This window comes from Neoarius graeffei, chromosome 9 (genome assembly GCF_027579695.1).
Source record: "Neoarius graeffei isolate fNeoGra1 chromosome 9, fNeoGra1.pri, whole genome shotgun sequence".
Lineage (NCBI taxonomy): Eukaryota > Metazoa > Chordata > Actinopteri > Siluriformes > Ariidae > Neoarius > Neoarius graeffei.
This window is the reverse complement of record NC_083577.1, coordinates 68173877-68191240: the sequence shown is the minus strand read 5'-3', so window position 1 is coordinate 68191240 and position 17364 is coordinate 68173877. Positions and strand designations below refer to the sequence as shown.

The window sequence follows — 17364 nt, the reverse complement described above, 5'->3', positions numbered from 1 at the left end:
TGTCCGCCCCTGATGAACGTCCACAGCTTTGACACAGTATAATGCCGGAGATGGAAAGCATGGGTTAGAAATACGAGGCAGAGCCCGGAGGTGCTGATGCACAGCGCTACGACGCGGATCCTATAGCTCCTCAGACGCCACGCTGTTCTGGATAAGGAGGCAGAGCTCTGAAGCTGTCAGCTCTGCAGGAGGTGCAGAGAAAAGGAACAGATACAGGGTTGGCTGCTAATGCTCATCAAAGAAAATGCCAGCTGCGAGTATTTTATAAACATATCTCTCCGGGTAAAAGCCCTCAGGAAAGGCCTTTTTTGGAAGTCTGGAAGCAACATGTTTGCTTTGTAGACTCATAAGTACAATTACCTTGAGCGAGGCCAGAAATGCATCCTCTAAAAATTTAGTGCAAAACAAAACTGCACTTTTGCTCGTAAGCATCATCTCGGAGAGTCAATTAACACGACAGGACTGAGGCTAAATCAACATTTATAACCTCATCTCCCCAAGCGGGCCGCCTGCCGCTAGCTATATTTCACATCAATCCATGTCCATCTTGCTTTATTCAAATCCCAACATCAGCCATTACAAGACCGAGATGCATAATTGACCACTGATCAGTCTGTGGACTACTGTTGCATGGAAAAAAAAAAAAAAAAGGCCTTGAAGGACCTGTACATTCGGATCCTCTTGGCAGACACGTAAAGAACGCCAATGCTGACATTAACATGTTGCACGGTCTTCGCTGGCCAGACAACATCTTGTTTTCCGTCTCTATCAGTCAGAGCTAGTTCCGCCACTCAGACCGACAATCTGCAGACTACGAAGCCCAAGCTCATCACCACAAAGGGTCAAGTGGCTTAGAAAATGTGCACTGGGGTGTTAAAAACTTGCTGAACGTGCACCAACAGGTTTTCCAAGCTGACATGTAAGAGGGTTTTGTATGGAGAAAGGACAGATCAAACTAACACCAACAACCTCTTCCATCTTATGAAAAGCAGCCGCACCCTTTTACAGCTGACACTATGGGAACCTGCTCGGAGAAGCTTCCATTACATTAAAAAAAAAAAAAAACAACCACGGTTGGCTGGAGTGTAGCTAGGCGACTGGCTCTTTTTCCCAAGAGGGAGACACTAACCAACCACGCTCCTGTGCACCCGTCAGTTAATTAACAGATTCAAAAACCTTGATACTTCAGCAGCAGCACATTCCTTAAGATACACGGCAGAGCGGAGACACAAACGATGGCAAATGACCTCCTAGACAAATCAAGAATCTGTTGAACAGCTTCGGTTGAACTAATGAGAAATCGGGCCTCTTCGACTTCTAATCCACTTGATAGACATAAAAACACAGCGAGTGAGCGAGACAGATGGTTTTTTTAAAGCGATAAATAAACAAATAGACCGACAGACTGACTGACCGACCCCTGAGGAAATGGCTTTGCTGCAGCAGTTCAATAAACAAATTCGACAGACAATGCACAGATGACGGAACCCGTTCGGAAGTAAGCTAAGAAAATTTGATTAAAAAAAATAAAATGCTACGTAGCAACAAAAATAAGCAGTAGCTGGAGTGCAAGTCGTGATCAGTGCAATTGGATAAAAAAATTAACCGAGCTGAATGCGATTCCTTGAGCATTACACCATTTTTGAAGCTAAACTTGTGCTCGCAAAGTGCTATTCCGTTCAAAGCAAGTGCAATCCTGTCAAAACAATCACATTCAGCCAAAGACTGAGCCCTGAGGATTAAAACACTCTTTAGCAGAAAGCTTTTTTTTTAAGATCATCGAGTACAAAGTGGTCATGATTAACAACTTCTTTTAACGTTAGCACGAAAAATCTCAAAGGACACAGACAAAAACACAAACTTGGCCAATCGACTATTTTTAAAAAAAATAAAAAATTAGAGCCATTTTCATATTTTCCTTAGAAAACTCAAGTCTACTTTAGTGCAAACACCTTCAAGACAAACCTGTCTCTGTTCAAGAAAACCGCATGCCAACAACTCTGGTCCTTTCCCACTTCTGATTTGCAACTAAAACCAGATCGTGGGAATTTAACATGGCTACAGGTTTGCGCATGAGTCAGTTGTTCCACTGGCTGTGGTCAGTCGGGCAACTGCGGCTGGCAAAGTAAAAAACAGCCTGAAAAGCTTTAGTGCTGAGCCTCTGACCACAGAGGGCAATGCCAAGGTTTTGAAATAGCCCTTTACAAATACGCCCCCCCTGCCAGCTCTCTACTCTGCACTTGCCTCTCGCCACCCAGACATGTGGGTGCTGCTGGCAAAAAATCAGTTCACGTCCCCCTGCATGACCTGACGACTCTGCCAAGCTTTCCTAATGCAACTCCCATGCCTGTGCATCCGGCTTCTCGGCTCAGGGGCTAAAAGCAGCTTAATCTCTATCTGTGGTCTTAAGGAGGCCTATTCCGAAATGTCAATTTCCCCCTCACTGGATCTCGGACATGGACGAGGCTCAGTGTGTACGTCCGTAGATTAGGAAAGAAAAAAAAAAGTCAGAGAACCGCGTGGAGGCGAATAAGTACAATATGGAGAAATACAGGAGCAGCAGCGCAGCCTTGAGAAGACTAAAGCCAACTTCTACGTCTTCAAATGCATTTCCTGCTTCCAATGACAATGTATCATCAACTCAAGAGATTAACCTGGCATCTGTTTTTTCTTCATGTCACAGCGAGTGTAAAGTGATCCGTGCCTCTGAAGCCCGGCACAAAGGCAGACAGGGGCAGCTGGGAAAGACGAGCAATGCAGTTACTGTGGCCACCAGCCAAAAAACAGAGAGAGAGAGACCATTTCATAGTGGGCAGGCAGCATGCAAGTGAGTGGGAGAACGCATGAACGTGTTTATAAAACCATGTGGGCAGAATGTTTATAGGAATTAGCAGCGTTGCCTATAATTGTATTAGATTCCCATACGACGAGGGGGCGGGGTAATCGGGCAAAACCATGGCACTTAAGTACAACGACGGCTTATAAAAACAGAAAGAGGACAGAGAGGAGAAAAAAATAAATCAATAAATAAAAACGGTGAAATGGAAAACAAAAGCCGATAACGTCGGTGCTTTAAGCGGGCCGTTGTACGTTACGTTTCCGTCGTGATGTCATGTTTCAGTGGCGTGAAATGTGTCTGCAAGGTGACGACAGAGTGTCTATGACTTCATGAATAAAAAAGAAAAAAAAAAAAACAGAGGAGACTTTTCAATCTTTTCAGCTGTTGGTGAAATAGTGTGCGTGTCTCAGCGTCAACACAAGGGAATGTCCTCCCCCCCTCACCCAAAGACACAGTCCTCCCCCTCGCTACCCCGCCTGCCATGGAGCCACGGAGAGACACATTGTTTAGTCTAAACCCTGCTGCTACAGAGCGCCACACTGTACACACCAGACATTCCCTCTCCCCCAACACACACTGATTAGAGTATCTAACTGCCCTCAGAGCAGATCTCACAAACAGCCATGAAATAAAGTTTAAGTGTGCTTTCACCATTTGAGAAAATCGTGCAAACTTGTACAAAAGACTCGCAACCGCACACACCAAAAAGCCAACCCGACTCCATGCAGTAACGGTGGCATACGCACGAAACGCATGCGGCGTTTCAAACGGGAAGGAACACGGGGTTCAGTGAACTGGCGACCTGAGCATTCTTTTGCACAATCAGACTACAAATCAAAAACATGGCATAACATGACGCAGTGAGAGCGTGCAGCCAATGCTCAGCCTCTGCTTCCTGCCCTACCCCACAGACATACAAATTTCTTCAGGCTGCCTGTGGCGCGCACACACACACACACACACACACACACTCTTTTTCCCTCTCTCTGACACACAAACAGCATATTTGAGACTTTGTACAGATAACATCTCTTTTTTTCCAAAGGAAAAAAAAAATCTAAGTAAAAGTGCAAGTCTGGTCTAATTTGAATTCACATCAATAATATTCTAAATTTTTCAGTCAGCAAAAACATGTCTGAGACACAGAAAGACTCAAACAGGAATAACAATTCATCTCGGATGAAAATATGTACCATACTATGGTAATTACAGGGCAGGGAAAAAAAAAATTCAAGGCAAGTGGTCCTTTTGTGTAATTTTTCTTTAACCATATATTCGCTGAATGATGCAGGCTTCATGCAGACACACACACACACGCTCAAAACGCATCTGAAGAGTTAACTGTTTTTCACAGCAGTTACTGTAGCATATTGTGTGTAACAGGATTATGGGCATTCTTAGCCAAAGTTCATGGGGTTGCATGTGGTTGAGCAATTTTAACCATCATTTCTTAATGATGAGAAAAAAAAAACAGAAATGTTACAGGCAAAGACAGAATAAAGCATTATGGTTCGACTCTACTATACATGCCCATGGAATAACACACGATATAACACACACCATGTAGTTATACAAAAATAATCCACACTTGGGGGGGGGGGGGGGGGGGGGGGGGGGGTTGTGTGTGTGTGTGTGTGTGATGTGCCGCTACCCCATGAAGCGCATTATTTTCATGTAACAGCATGTCCTGGAGTGCATTATTCCACTTTTACCACAGCAACTGACCAACAATTACAATCTTTAATTTATTAATACACAAAATGTCACACATTTTAATAGTTTATAGTTAGATAGGTTGTGGAATGTCCGAAAGACAAGCAAGTGCATTTTCTCACTTATGTCGTAGCCGCAATAAACAGTCATTTCCTCACTGGCCTCGCTTTTTTCCTGTCTCCGTCGCTCTCAAAACACAGCTCGTTATTTTACTGGGAAACCGGAAAGCGTAAACTAAAGACTGTCCTGTTCTGAAAACTTTCCTGTGCTGATAAACCTTGCGGAGCACTGCGACCGTTACAAAGTGTGTCCAACTGAGACTCCATCCAGTAAAATGTTAAATAAAGGTCACCGGAAAAAAAAATACTAATAATAATAATCACAATTATAGGTTTTAATTTATTAAACACATTTTTCAAGTCAGTTTATTATTAGTCTTCGATTATGTGAAGCGTCTGCTGCACGAGTCCCTGCGTATGAGCTGTTACTATAGAAACAATAACATTAGAACGAGCGCATGAAAATTAGTGTTCATGTTACAGCCGAAAATACATTACTGTGGGATGTAATCAAATGGTTTTAGCTTCACCTGAACAACCACATGGCAATAAGATGATATAAAATTAATATCAATAACTAAAATGTAATTGAAGAGTTCGGTTCCAAAACGCAATAAGTGCCATTTTCAGAAAAAAATCAAGTTCCTGCCAAAAGAAGTTTGGCATTTGATCGCTATTCAAAATTCTAAAATCAATTTTATGCAAAACACGATATCCAACACATTTCTCTGCATTGTATATCCCCTTTCTTTCCAAACATGACAAACACCACTACTGATTTTCAACAGAACGTGTTATCTCCACTCGACCAATCACGGCACACCGTTCAAATACGGAAACAGTAAAAGCAGCTCCCAATGACTGTGAACGTTGCGGAAAATCCCCGACTTTTAGTGAGATTTTGAATGAAATACATGAATAACTTTGACAGAATCAAACGTTTATTATTTATATTATTATAATTAACATATTATAATAAATTGTCTTTCTTTTTGGTTTTTAAAATAAATTTATTATATTATTTATTATTCTACTACTAGGATATAAGCTCGTATACCGTGAGTAGAGAAAATCAAAATGGCAGAACGTGTTGCTGAACCGAGGACGAAATAAAAACTCTACTCGAAAACAAAACCCAAAAAGGCAGCAACAAAATCTGGAATAAAAGTATTTGATGGTAAGAACACATTTTTTTTCCAAAGATTATTACACTTCGCCAATTTGTTTGCATTAAGCTGAAATGATTTTGTCTGACGTTTTAAAGATTTATTTATCAAATTTGCAAAACAATAAAAATGCTCCATTGCTCAAAATCTAGTAAATGTGGATAGAATAAAACAGTTATTCTACTCAATCTGATCGTACATGGCTTCTAGCCTACCCAGCACTACACGCCTCATTGGCTATCAGCTCATGTACGACTTGATTTCGTGGAATAACTGTTAAATATCTTGAATGTTTTCTATTATTATTCCAGTAAAGAATGTGTTCTAATGTTCTTTTCCATGTTGAGCACACCTGATTCTTCCTGGGATCTAGACACGCCACTTATATATGTATAATATATATTAAAGCACTGCCTAAAAGTGGAGCTCCCGATGTGTTACTAAATAATCCCACATTATATCTGTGAAGATACTCAGTCATCCAGGTACATAGTAATCTGTGGTTGGTAGAAATACCAACCACATTAGACAGACAGAACTGAGGATGCCTTTCGGATGAGAGGCGAAATGTCTTCAAGACTTTTCAAGCAAGTCCAGTTGCTCTCTTCTACCAACCACAAATCCCACATTATTTTTTAAAAAAAGCACATTAAAAATAAGCGCTGGATAAAAACCCATCTATCAATAAAGATACCAATTTCATTGTCCAGTGGTCAAGTGTTTATGACATACGTTGCCTTGAACTTACGACTGGGTTCCCTGTGGTCACAAAAGCCATCAAAAATGAGGTCGATGCTTCACCATATTCTCTTCAGTATGGAGCTTCAGTCTGCTCCACAATGTATTTAATTGTACAGGCTGGACACGGTGTCCAAACTTCTAAATGTATTGTTCAGAATAAAATGTTTGGCCTTTAAAAAAAAAAAAAAGTTTCCAAATCAACATCTGACTGGGTCTATTAACATTCCTCAGAGCTTTGTGTGTAAAAATAGACTGGGACTTGTAGACGACAGCAGGATGAATGTAATTTGGGAAAATCTGTGGTTCAATATAAGAGACGGTCCAAGTTCAGAGGCTGTCGTGTTTAGATCAACTTTACTTCTTGTTTCTAGTTATATTTCACATACACACACAAAAAAAAAGTCATTTTTATTGATGTAATGGATTTATAGTATTTTGAAAAAAATTCAATTAAAAACAATTTTAAAAATGCAAATGTAAATTTTGATATCATTACAACCTCATAGTATTAAATTTAAGTTTCAAACAGACAATTAATGGCTTTCATGATACCAGTTTCTTGGTATTAAAAAAAAAAAAAATCATTTCTCCCCCCCCCCACGTTTATTACAGTGGATTTATACCGTTTTGGAGACAAACTCTTCAAATGTAAAAGTAATAAATAAAAGTAAATATCGTGATGCATATTGCTAATTGGGGAGGCCAATACAGACAAAAAAAAAAAAAAAAATATATATATATATATATATATATATATATATATATATATATATATATATATATATGATACACAAAATATGGATTGCAATATTGCATTTTCCCACATTTAGGTCAGCAATACTCTAAAAATAAATAAATAAATGGTTCAAAAATGTGTTATGACTGACAAGACCCATGATATCTTTAATTGAGTACAATATCCGGATTATCTTCTAATCTCGCCTTATAGTGAAAGTGCTTCACCTGGCTTTGTCGTCATATCAGCCAAATCCACATGGATACGTGGCGTGCGTGTGAGTGTGCATGGGGTGTTTTAATTGCCACACATGAACGCAGTCCTAATGCAGCTCAATAGAATACAATATAAGACTGTGTAATTTATTCCCAAAGCAAACACACAAAAAAAAAAAAAAAAGATTAATTGTTTTGGCCTGCCGTCTTTCTATTGGTACAGTCCTAACTTCACCAATCGAATAGCATTTCTGGGAAAATCTGACAGCTCTAATGCGTGCTGGCCTCTTCCCTCACCGCAGAGGGTAATGAGCGCTGCTGGGCTCAGCAGACTGCGAACAGGAGCCGCGGCTCCATGCTGAATCGACAAGTCAGAGACGTGGTAATGGCTCTCTCCCTCGCTCTCGCACACCGGTCTCAGAGTGATGGAGAATAATCACAGCAGTGGCATATCCGTGCTGGGCTTCCTCATCTGCCATCAACCAGCAGTGAGGGACACAACTGGCTAAGCTGGGAAGTAAGGCAGTGTGGCTGCATGTGATCGCCAATATTAGAACCGACTCCAGGAGACCAAGAACAGCCAGCATTCAGACCTGGTTCTTCTCCCTACTTAAAAGGCTAAAAAAATCAACAAAACAGAAATCGTTCAGTTTATTCTCTGGATTGAGATCAGCCAGAGCACCTTCTGTCAACGAACAAGCACCAATTTCCCAAAAAAGAATAAATTTTTTAAAAATAATACGCAAGGACGACTATGGCACGTGCACCGAAATGAATCGCTCATGAATCTGACCCTTTTAAAAATCTCTAGAACGGGGCAAAACAACACTTAAATGCAATTAATATGATCTGATTTTTTATTTAATACGTAAAGACCATATTTATTCTTCTTATTATTATTATTATTATTTTCGTTTTCTGCATTTGGGCAATTCTTCAGCAGAGAGGCCAAAATTACAAAACTATTAAGATTACCTTAACTTGTCAGCTCAGTGATATTGCTAAAGGATGGAATCCAGGGCAAAATGTACTGAAAACCAAATTTAAAAAAAATCACCAACACCCCAATTATAGCAGTGTCACTTCAGAGAAATCTCGGTTTGAATTTTAAGAAATTAAAGTTCGGGGTTTTTTTCTGACGCGATTTCGTAACTGCTTTTCTTTCCTCATAAGATTTTGCGTTCAGAGTTAAACACAGCCAATTTTTCTATGCTTTTTCAGGTCAAAAGATACCCCATACAGTGTGAAAACTTTATGACCATTATGTTGAGTGCTGCAACTGAAAAAGCGACCACATTTTGCTGTGAATGTAATTCCGTTACCGAAGAACTACCCTTTTGTGTCCCTGAATCTAGGTTTCAGAGATAACCATGAGAGATGAGACGAGAGCCCAGTTCCCCAAGACTGCAATGTTAAAGGAGATGATCACGGAGTGCTTGCAAAACTGATAGTCTGAATTGAGCTGCAGAAAAAGTAGAAACCAAATCCGCTTTACAAAACACCGATTTCTCATGAAGCGCCTTTAGCAGAAAACAGACATGACAAAGCATAACAGCCTGACCTCTGACAATAAAACAAGCAATGACTTCTCTCTGTCTTGTTGTGAATCTACTTTTTCCGACTAATCTAAAATAATTCAGTGAAACAGACGCTCAGGATATTCGTCTCCGTCGTCTTCGGTCCCCCGGAGCAGTGCAGAGAGCAAGAGACAGAGAGAGAGACTTATCTGATCAAAGTCAAAGATAAACACCACCTGCATTCGAGTGCCTGGTAATGAAGGCTCAAGCGAGTCTGATTCTACTCCACAGTGAAATAGTGGATACGGCGTGAACGTAGATGTAATGGGTTGTTTTGATGTCCAACTGCATTTTTAACGAACAAAAAAGTGAACCTGCACCACACTGCATTCACGCTGCACACTGATCTCAATTTGTTTCTCAACGCAATTCGATTTCAGAAAATCGATCCTGCATCCTTAGCACTTTAGCAATAATTACATTGATCAGAGCTGCACTATCACCAACAATCACACACGCTGCCCCACGTCACCTCAAGAACGCCATGAAGGAAAAGAGGAGAAACAACATTGGAAAACTATATCGTGTGTGAATTTTAAAACAAAAACATGCCTGTTAAATATATATTTATTATTAATATTATGCGTTGAACTGTAAATAATTCCCAATTACTAAACAACGAACGCTGACAGAAATGAAGATGAGAGTCATTCCTGCACTCACGGTCCCTTAATTCGTCAATGGTGCATTGCACAAAGAGCATGCAACTCAAAACCGACTGTACTCACAAGTGGGCAGAAACATTGCTATGAATAATTATATAACCATTACATAACATTAATATTCCTCGTGTTCAGTGGTGAGGGTAACTGCTGAACTTCGGGAGAACACACTGCATTCATGGCCTCTTCATAAAACATGTTTTTGACTAAAAATAGCAGCTATTTTCACTCAAGATACAGGCTATTGGAGTAAACGTCATCATTTGGTTGACCTGCGAGTAAGAACTGCGATTTCATTTTCAGTTATTTAATGACGAACCGTGCAGTGCTACACATGCTACATGTACTGCGGACCTTAATCTACGATCACCACATCAATACTCTCAGGGCCAGTTTGCTGGCTTAAAGGGGAAGTGAAGTCATTTTTAAACTTGCTTTATTTCTTAATTAACGTTATTCAATTACGTTTTCGGTTTTAGTAACCTTATATCGTGACTCGTATTGGGAACTAATTACAATTAAATATTATACTTATCGGCCTATTCGGTTTTTAGCCGTGTTGAATTTAGTTCGTTTGGTCCATGGCAGGCGTCGCTTATCCGCGCGATCTTCACAAGACTTGTGCGAGACTTCGAAACGTTGAGTGTCAGCGCCGCCATTTTGAAAACTGTTTTCCAAACAAAACATTGCACAAAAACGAGTTTAAATGACAATTACTGCCTACTTTTTTCAAACTTTCCTGACTGCTATCAAAACAAACAAAACTTCCGGCTTGATTACGTCAGCATTCGAAAGAGGGCGCGCGCGTCTTTTTTTGCGGTCGCGCGCGTCTTTTTTTGCAGTCGCGCTGAAAGAAATCAAATTAAAAGTCTCAAATTTGATTTAATTAAAGGCAGCAGCAAAGAAAATTCAGCCTTGATTTAAAAAGAACTGAAAGATGCAGGTACTTTGTATTGATTAATGTGGGAAACACACTCAGTATAATATGGGCTTATCACAAAAATACACACGTCTATTTATTATTTTGAAAACCTCCCAGCCGACTGATCTGGCACGTTTTAATTGTGCGACAGTAATGACGTAAATACCAGCGCGACGGACTAGTATCCAAAAGCGTTCCGCCCCCATTTTACCAATGAGCTCACTATATATTCCTCTATATCAAATCAAAGTCCTTCCCACGCCATGTGGCGCATAGGGCGGCGCCGATCTCAGTTTCCGTAACCCTCGGCCTCTCGCCTATTACATAGCTAGGGTTACAGTGGGGCTAGTCCTCTGGTAACTGTGAGAGTTTGACTCCCCACTGGCATCTGTATTGCAGCGTGCCTTGCCAGACAGCAGTAGGTACCATTTTTATGATGGTCTTTGGTATGACCCGACCGTGAATAGAACTCGCAATCTCCCGATTGAGAGGCAGACACGCTAACCACTAGGCCAACTCACGGTACAGTCCTCTATATAGTAATTCCCTATATAGGGAGTAGTGAATGAATGAGTGAGCGATTTCGGACACAGGGAACGGTGGCAGATGTCGGTCACTTTGATTTCCGCTGTACGTTTTACTTCCGTCCTACGATGTCTCGCACAGGTCTCAGCGAATCTTGTTTACGGCCGCTGCTTTGACATATGGACTGATGTATTACATAGCATATTTCAAACACTCATACCTTGCTATAGCAGTGACAAAATAGCTATTGAAAATGCATTCCGATACTTAATAAAATGAGATAAATAGAATTTTGATAATTAAAAAAAAAAAATTTGCCTTCAGTTCTCCTTTAAATCCATCCTCTGCTGTTTCGGATACAGCTTAGAGTGTTAGTCTTAAATTGAGGGACAGGAAATAGCTTTGGATTAAAGAGACCACCATCTTGCAAACAATTTAAGTGTAAAGCTGAAACTTGGTCAAAGTAGAACAGCCAAGTGATGGAAAATCTTTCTGTGGCATAAGTAAGGGTTGAAAGACAAGACAACAACAACTACTACTACTACTACTAAACTACTTTACTACTACTAAACTCTTTCCTTACTAAATAGTGTCAGGTCTTTTTGAGGTTTTGTTCGTTTTAATCCTTATCATGATTTTTTATTTAATGTTTTGTTATTACTCAAATTTCTTGCCTTATTACAGCCTTGTACAGTTATTATTGAATTATATATTGTAACTTAACGGTGCTATAATACTCTAATACACTATGCACTGAGAGGCTCCGGTTCAAATTATGGATTCTCTAAAGTGACTGGTATAGTACTATTTTGTAAGGGGCACAGCCCTGAAGAAAACAGCACAATGCCAGTCACCGAAGAGAATCTGTAATTACCGGTGCCTCTCAGTGCATGGTATATTTGATTTATATCCCTCATCAAACTACAACAGAATTAAAAGTAAACCTGAAAAAAATATATATTAAAAGGTCTAACTCACAGCTGTGACTTGAGTCAGCCGTACAGCTTGAAATCCAGGATATACCATGACTGACTCGCGCCATATCCATTTTCTTTCTTTAATTCTGACATCACAAGATACATTGCTTAACCAATAGTGGAACTATTTTGTGTCATCTGAGCCATCCTTGGCCAATCCCTGCACAGGAATTTTTTGATGAGGGACATATATAAATTATTATACACACAGAACACTTTTTCGATGGAATAAAAACATGTTCTATTCCCTTCTAATGAGCTTCATTCATTTGGTTCGATCGCATGCAATATAGTTAGCATATTGCTTATCCTATGTGTATTACGCCACTCTACATAATGGAGAATGAGCGTCGAATATGGTTTACGATATTGCATGGTTGTCAAGACAACATGACATCACACGTCAGAGATGTAAAACTTCCGTGCTAGCGAGCGACTGTGACAATTTGTAAGCAAACATGGCTGACAGGTTTGCTTCGTTAAATACAGAAGATTGAGAGAATTTTGAAAGGGAAAGATGCGTTGAACATCCCAAAGGAATGTGTATGTATTATAATAATAGGCTTTTTTTCGTGGTATATCAGATGTATTCCATTCAGCTAGCATGATACCGAACAACTCAAAGACAAGTTCAATATCATACTAGCTGAGCTTAATATCTATATAATAAGCGTCAAAGTGTGTTTGTCTTGAGCTAACGTCACCATTTCTCGATGGATTTTCACAAAATTTGGCAAGTAGGTCTGGGGATGACCCAGAATTTTGCAGATATAAGCAAAATTCATGTACAGGCCCCAGGGAGGTCATTGGGGGGCACAATATCCACCCAGCCCCTTTCTCAATGCCTTTCACGTTACATTTATCAACACAAACTCTCGACAGATCTTCACTAAACTTGGCACATAGGTACAGGAGATAGCCACAATTTGGCAGAACTCAGAAATTCCATAATTGGGCCCCACTGGGTCCCCAGGTGGTGGATGTTTGGATTTATGTTTGTCTTGGGTTAACATCACCATTTCTCGATGGATTTTCACCAAATTTGACATGGAAGTCTGGGGGCAACCCGGAATTTTGCAAACCCCAGGCAACCTAGTATCCAGTGTCTGATATACTATGGAAAAAACCCAGCCAATATTATTTAATTATGCCTTGACTTGAATATGACTATGACTACTAAACAATCAATAATAATAATAATGTCGGCTTTATAAGTAACCCATCCATCATCTGTAGCCGCTTATCCTGTCCTACAGGGTCGCAGGCGAGCTGGAGTCTATCCCAGCTGACTACAGGAGAAAGGCGGGGTACACCCCGGACAAGTCGCCAGGTCATCACAGGGCTGACACAGACAACCATTCACACTCACATTCACACCTACGGTCAATTTAGAGTCACCGAAGCACCCGGAGGAAACCCACGCGGACACGGGGAGAACATACAAACCCCGCACAGAAAGGCCCTCGCCAGCCACGGGGCTCGAACCCGGACCTTCTTGCTGTGAGTCGACAGCGCTAACCACTACACCAAGAGCCACCAATTAACCTAACCTGCATGTCTTTGGACTGTAGGGGAAACTGGAGCAAACCCACGCAGACATGAGGAGAACATGCAAACTCCACACAGAAAGGCCCTCGCCGGGCACTGGGGCCATTATTAAAAAATGTTCTGTTTCCGGTCCACCGGCCGGGTGAGTGCCGTTTGTGCGGTTGAATTTTTTTTTTTAACGCCAGTTTTTCGACATTTTTTGGGGGGTTCGTAGATCTAAAATCGAACTTGACATTTACGCATTCCGCGCAGAATATAGACTCGAATCAGCTCTGCGCATGCGCCGTGCGGCACAAAAAAATGGCAGCCACCATGAAGGAAGGAGATCCGGAGTTTTCAAACATTTGCTTAAGTGTGAAATCGCAAAATGGTATGCTAGCGAACAACAAAATAGTAAAGATTCAGAAAAACAAATCATTCAGTGATCATTTTAATAGTGTAATTTAATCCGAACTAGGCCTAACGCTCGATTTAGAACTACAAAAAGTCCGTGTGTCGGACCATCACAAACCGTTACTGGAAAATTCGTTTGATCTTGATCCATCCGAGACGTTACAAACAGCTTTTGAGTTTTGTTATGCGAAATTCATTACCTACTTTGTTAATTACCCTGACAGATCTGTAGGAGAACCTAGTAGATCTATTCAAACTGTCGTATTTTATTAAATGTGTCTGGTTTTGTAATAAAAAAGTACTGAAAGAAAAAGCAAACACAGCATTGCGATTTCTTATCCATATCCATATATATGAGTGATTCCACGCTTATGGGTACTGAAATGGGGACATGAACTTATTTTTAAAAATTCACCTAAAACCATTTCTTTTTTTACCATCAGGTCACAAAACATGTAATCTTTAATGAATGATATGTTAAAAGATAACTTTAATTTTCTGAGATGTAATAAAAACATATTTATATGCCAAAGTCAGAACGTAACAGAAGTGTTGTGGACATATATATTCTCAATTTTAACAATGTAGAATTACTTTTTGAAACATAGGAAGGTGATGTTTTAGCAAATATAATTAATAAACATGTGTAGTAGAATAAACATACACATTCTTTCAATAAGATTAACATGGTATATAGCTAGATTGTAATTAATTTGTAACAGACGCGAGATGGACAATCGTAACAGAAGTAATGTAACCGACATCATTTTGGAACTCATAGGCTTGACTTTGGCATATAAATATGTTTTTATTACATCTCAGAAAATTAAAGTTATATTTTAACATATCATTCATTAAAGATTACATGTTTTGTGACCTGATGGTAAAAAAAGAAATGGTTTTAGGTGAATTTTTAAAAATAAGTTCATGTCCCCATAAGCATGGAATCACTCATATATAAAAATCCCTCCCTCCCTACTGAAAATTTATTTGCTCACCCGGTGGACAGGAAACGGATTTTTTTGTTAAGGATGGCCTGGGCTCGAACCCGGGACCTTCTTGCTGTGAGTCGACAGCGCTAACCACTACACCAAGAGCCACCAGTTAACCTAACCTGCATGTCTTTGGACTGTAGGGGAAACCGGAGCAAACCCACGCAGACATGAGGAGAACATGCAAACTCCACACAGAAAGGCCCTCGCCAGGCTGGGCTCGAACCCGGGACCTTCTTGCTGTGAGTTGACAGCGCTAACCACTACACCAAGAGCCACCAGTTAACCTAACCTGCATGTCTTTGGACTGTAGGGGAAACCGGAGCAAACCCACGCAGACATGAGGAGAACATGCAAACTCCACACAGAAAGGCCCTCGCCGGGCTGGGCTCGAACCCGGGACCTTCTTGCTGTGAGGCGACAGCGCTAACCACTACACCAGAAAAACATTGTGCAACATTTGTTGACCTGAGGAAACAGGCCTAAAAACAGGAAAATGGACATTTATGTCAGAAACAAACAAACAAACATCATGTCTGGGTTTATTGATACTGTACATTTGGGCCAGTTTTAGGCCCCAGACGGTCTGTGAACAGGACGGATGCTGTCATGAAAAGCCTCACCTGCGGCAGGACTGAGGAGAAGCACGGCGTAAAGCCCCAGAGTCAGGACCGACACGGTCATGGTTTCCGCTCAGCACTCACACAGGCCCACTCCGCTCGGTTCCGGGGATTATTTACCTCCTGTCTTTCCCAGCACAGTATCCGAGTTCATTCGCGAAGATGAAACAGTCCAACACCGGAGTCCTGGTACACCAGTGCGGACGGACAGTGCATGGTTTCCACACAGCTTTAGCTCGGTGCTCTTGTTGACGCGGACTGCCTCAAACACGCAGCGGTAAGTTCGGTAAGTTAATCGGTCCGGTTAGCTAGCGTGCTAACACTCCGGTGCTGTGTGAATATTAGCCAGCTCGCTCTGGGGCTCACGGGCATCGCGTCCTCGGAACTTAGCGGAAATATCCGAGTCAGAAATTTCCCTTCAGGCAAAAATCTCGCAGAATAAAAGTTGGCTAGCTAATTTTCCTCGCTAGCTCGGAGCAGTGGGTCAGTTCTGTCGTGACAGTCCATGTCGGTTAGTTAGCTGTAGCCTCAGGAGCTAAAACACCTCAGACACTCCGCAGCCGACTTACTTTCTCACTCACACTCGAAATATTAATTAAAACACAGCCGCCGGAATGAAATTTAAACTTATCTGTCAAAACACACACACACCGTCGTCGTCGTCGTGAGGAAAATCTTCCCTCTTCTCCAGTCAGAGCAGCGACTTCTCAGGAGGAAAAATCCGTCAGAATAGCTCGGCGTTTAACTCGAATCCTGCAAAAACAGTCAAACTGAGGTGAATATATATATTTTTTAATCGTTTAAACGCGCACGGCCATTTTATAAAACCCGAAATCGTGTCCTCGGTTAGAAATCGTGTCGCCGTTAGCACGGATGACGAGCTGCTGCTGTTGTAAGACAGTCTTAGCCGTGCGCGCGCGAGCGACCTGTCGCCAAGTTCTCCTCCTGTTCGCGCACGCGGGCAGTGCTGAAAGACTCGCACTGTTTCGATTCACTCAAGACACGAGTCGATTCTTTAATAATAAAAAAAAGATTCGGATCGCGGTTTATAGTAGAATCGAGTCCAGAGCTTTATAGAGCTTCAGTGATTCAGTTCAAGTTTCAAGTAAGAAAGAAACAGAGGTGGACAAAGTACCCAACTTCATTACTTAGGCCGGTATCTCACTGGGCTTGCGACAGATTGCGAATATCATTCGCGAGAGAGGTGGTGTAGTGGTTAGCGCTGTCGCCTCACAGCAAGAAGGTCCGGGTTCGAGCCCCGTGGCCGGCGAGGGCCTTTCTGTGTGGAGTTTGCATGTTCTCCCCGTGTCCGCGTGGGTTTCCTCTGGGTGCTCCAGTTTCCCCCACAGTCCAAAGACATGCAGGTTAGGCTAACTGGTGACTCTAAATTGACCGTAGGTGTGAATGGTTGTCTGTGTCTATGTGTCAGCCCTGTGATGACTTGTCCAGGGTGTACCCCGCCTTTCGCCCGTAGTCAGCTGGGATAGGCTCCAGCTTGCCTGCGACCCTGTAGAAGGATAAAGCGGCTAGAGATGATGAGATGAGATTCGCGAGAGAGTCGGACTAGATCAGGGGTGTCCAAATTGATCCATAAAGGGTCGTGTGGCTGCAGGTTTTCATTCCAGCCATGCAGCAGCACACCTGACTTGGCTCATTCAGTCAACTGAACTGTCTTCACA

At 41.4% G+C, this 17364-nt stretch overlaps 1 protein-coding gene across 2 annotated transcripts in view; it reads right to left on the bottom strand.

The window, feature by feature from the left end:
• bmpr2b (bone morphogenetic protein receptor, type II b (serine/threonine kinase)) overlaps window positions 1-16645 on the bottom strand; it is a 188649-nt gene extending 172004 nt beyond the window's left edge. For both annotated transcript variants that reach the window (XM_060930148.1, XM_060930149.1), the window contains exon 1: window positions 15689-16645. In XM_060930148.1, coding sequence (XP_060786131.1) covers window positions 15689-15749 — 61 coding nt within the window. In that variant the 5' untranslated portion in view covers window positions 15750-16645. The remainder of the gene's footprint in view (window positions 1-15688) is intronic.
• Window positions 16646-17364: the final 719 nt, after the last annotated feature.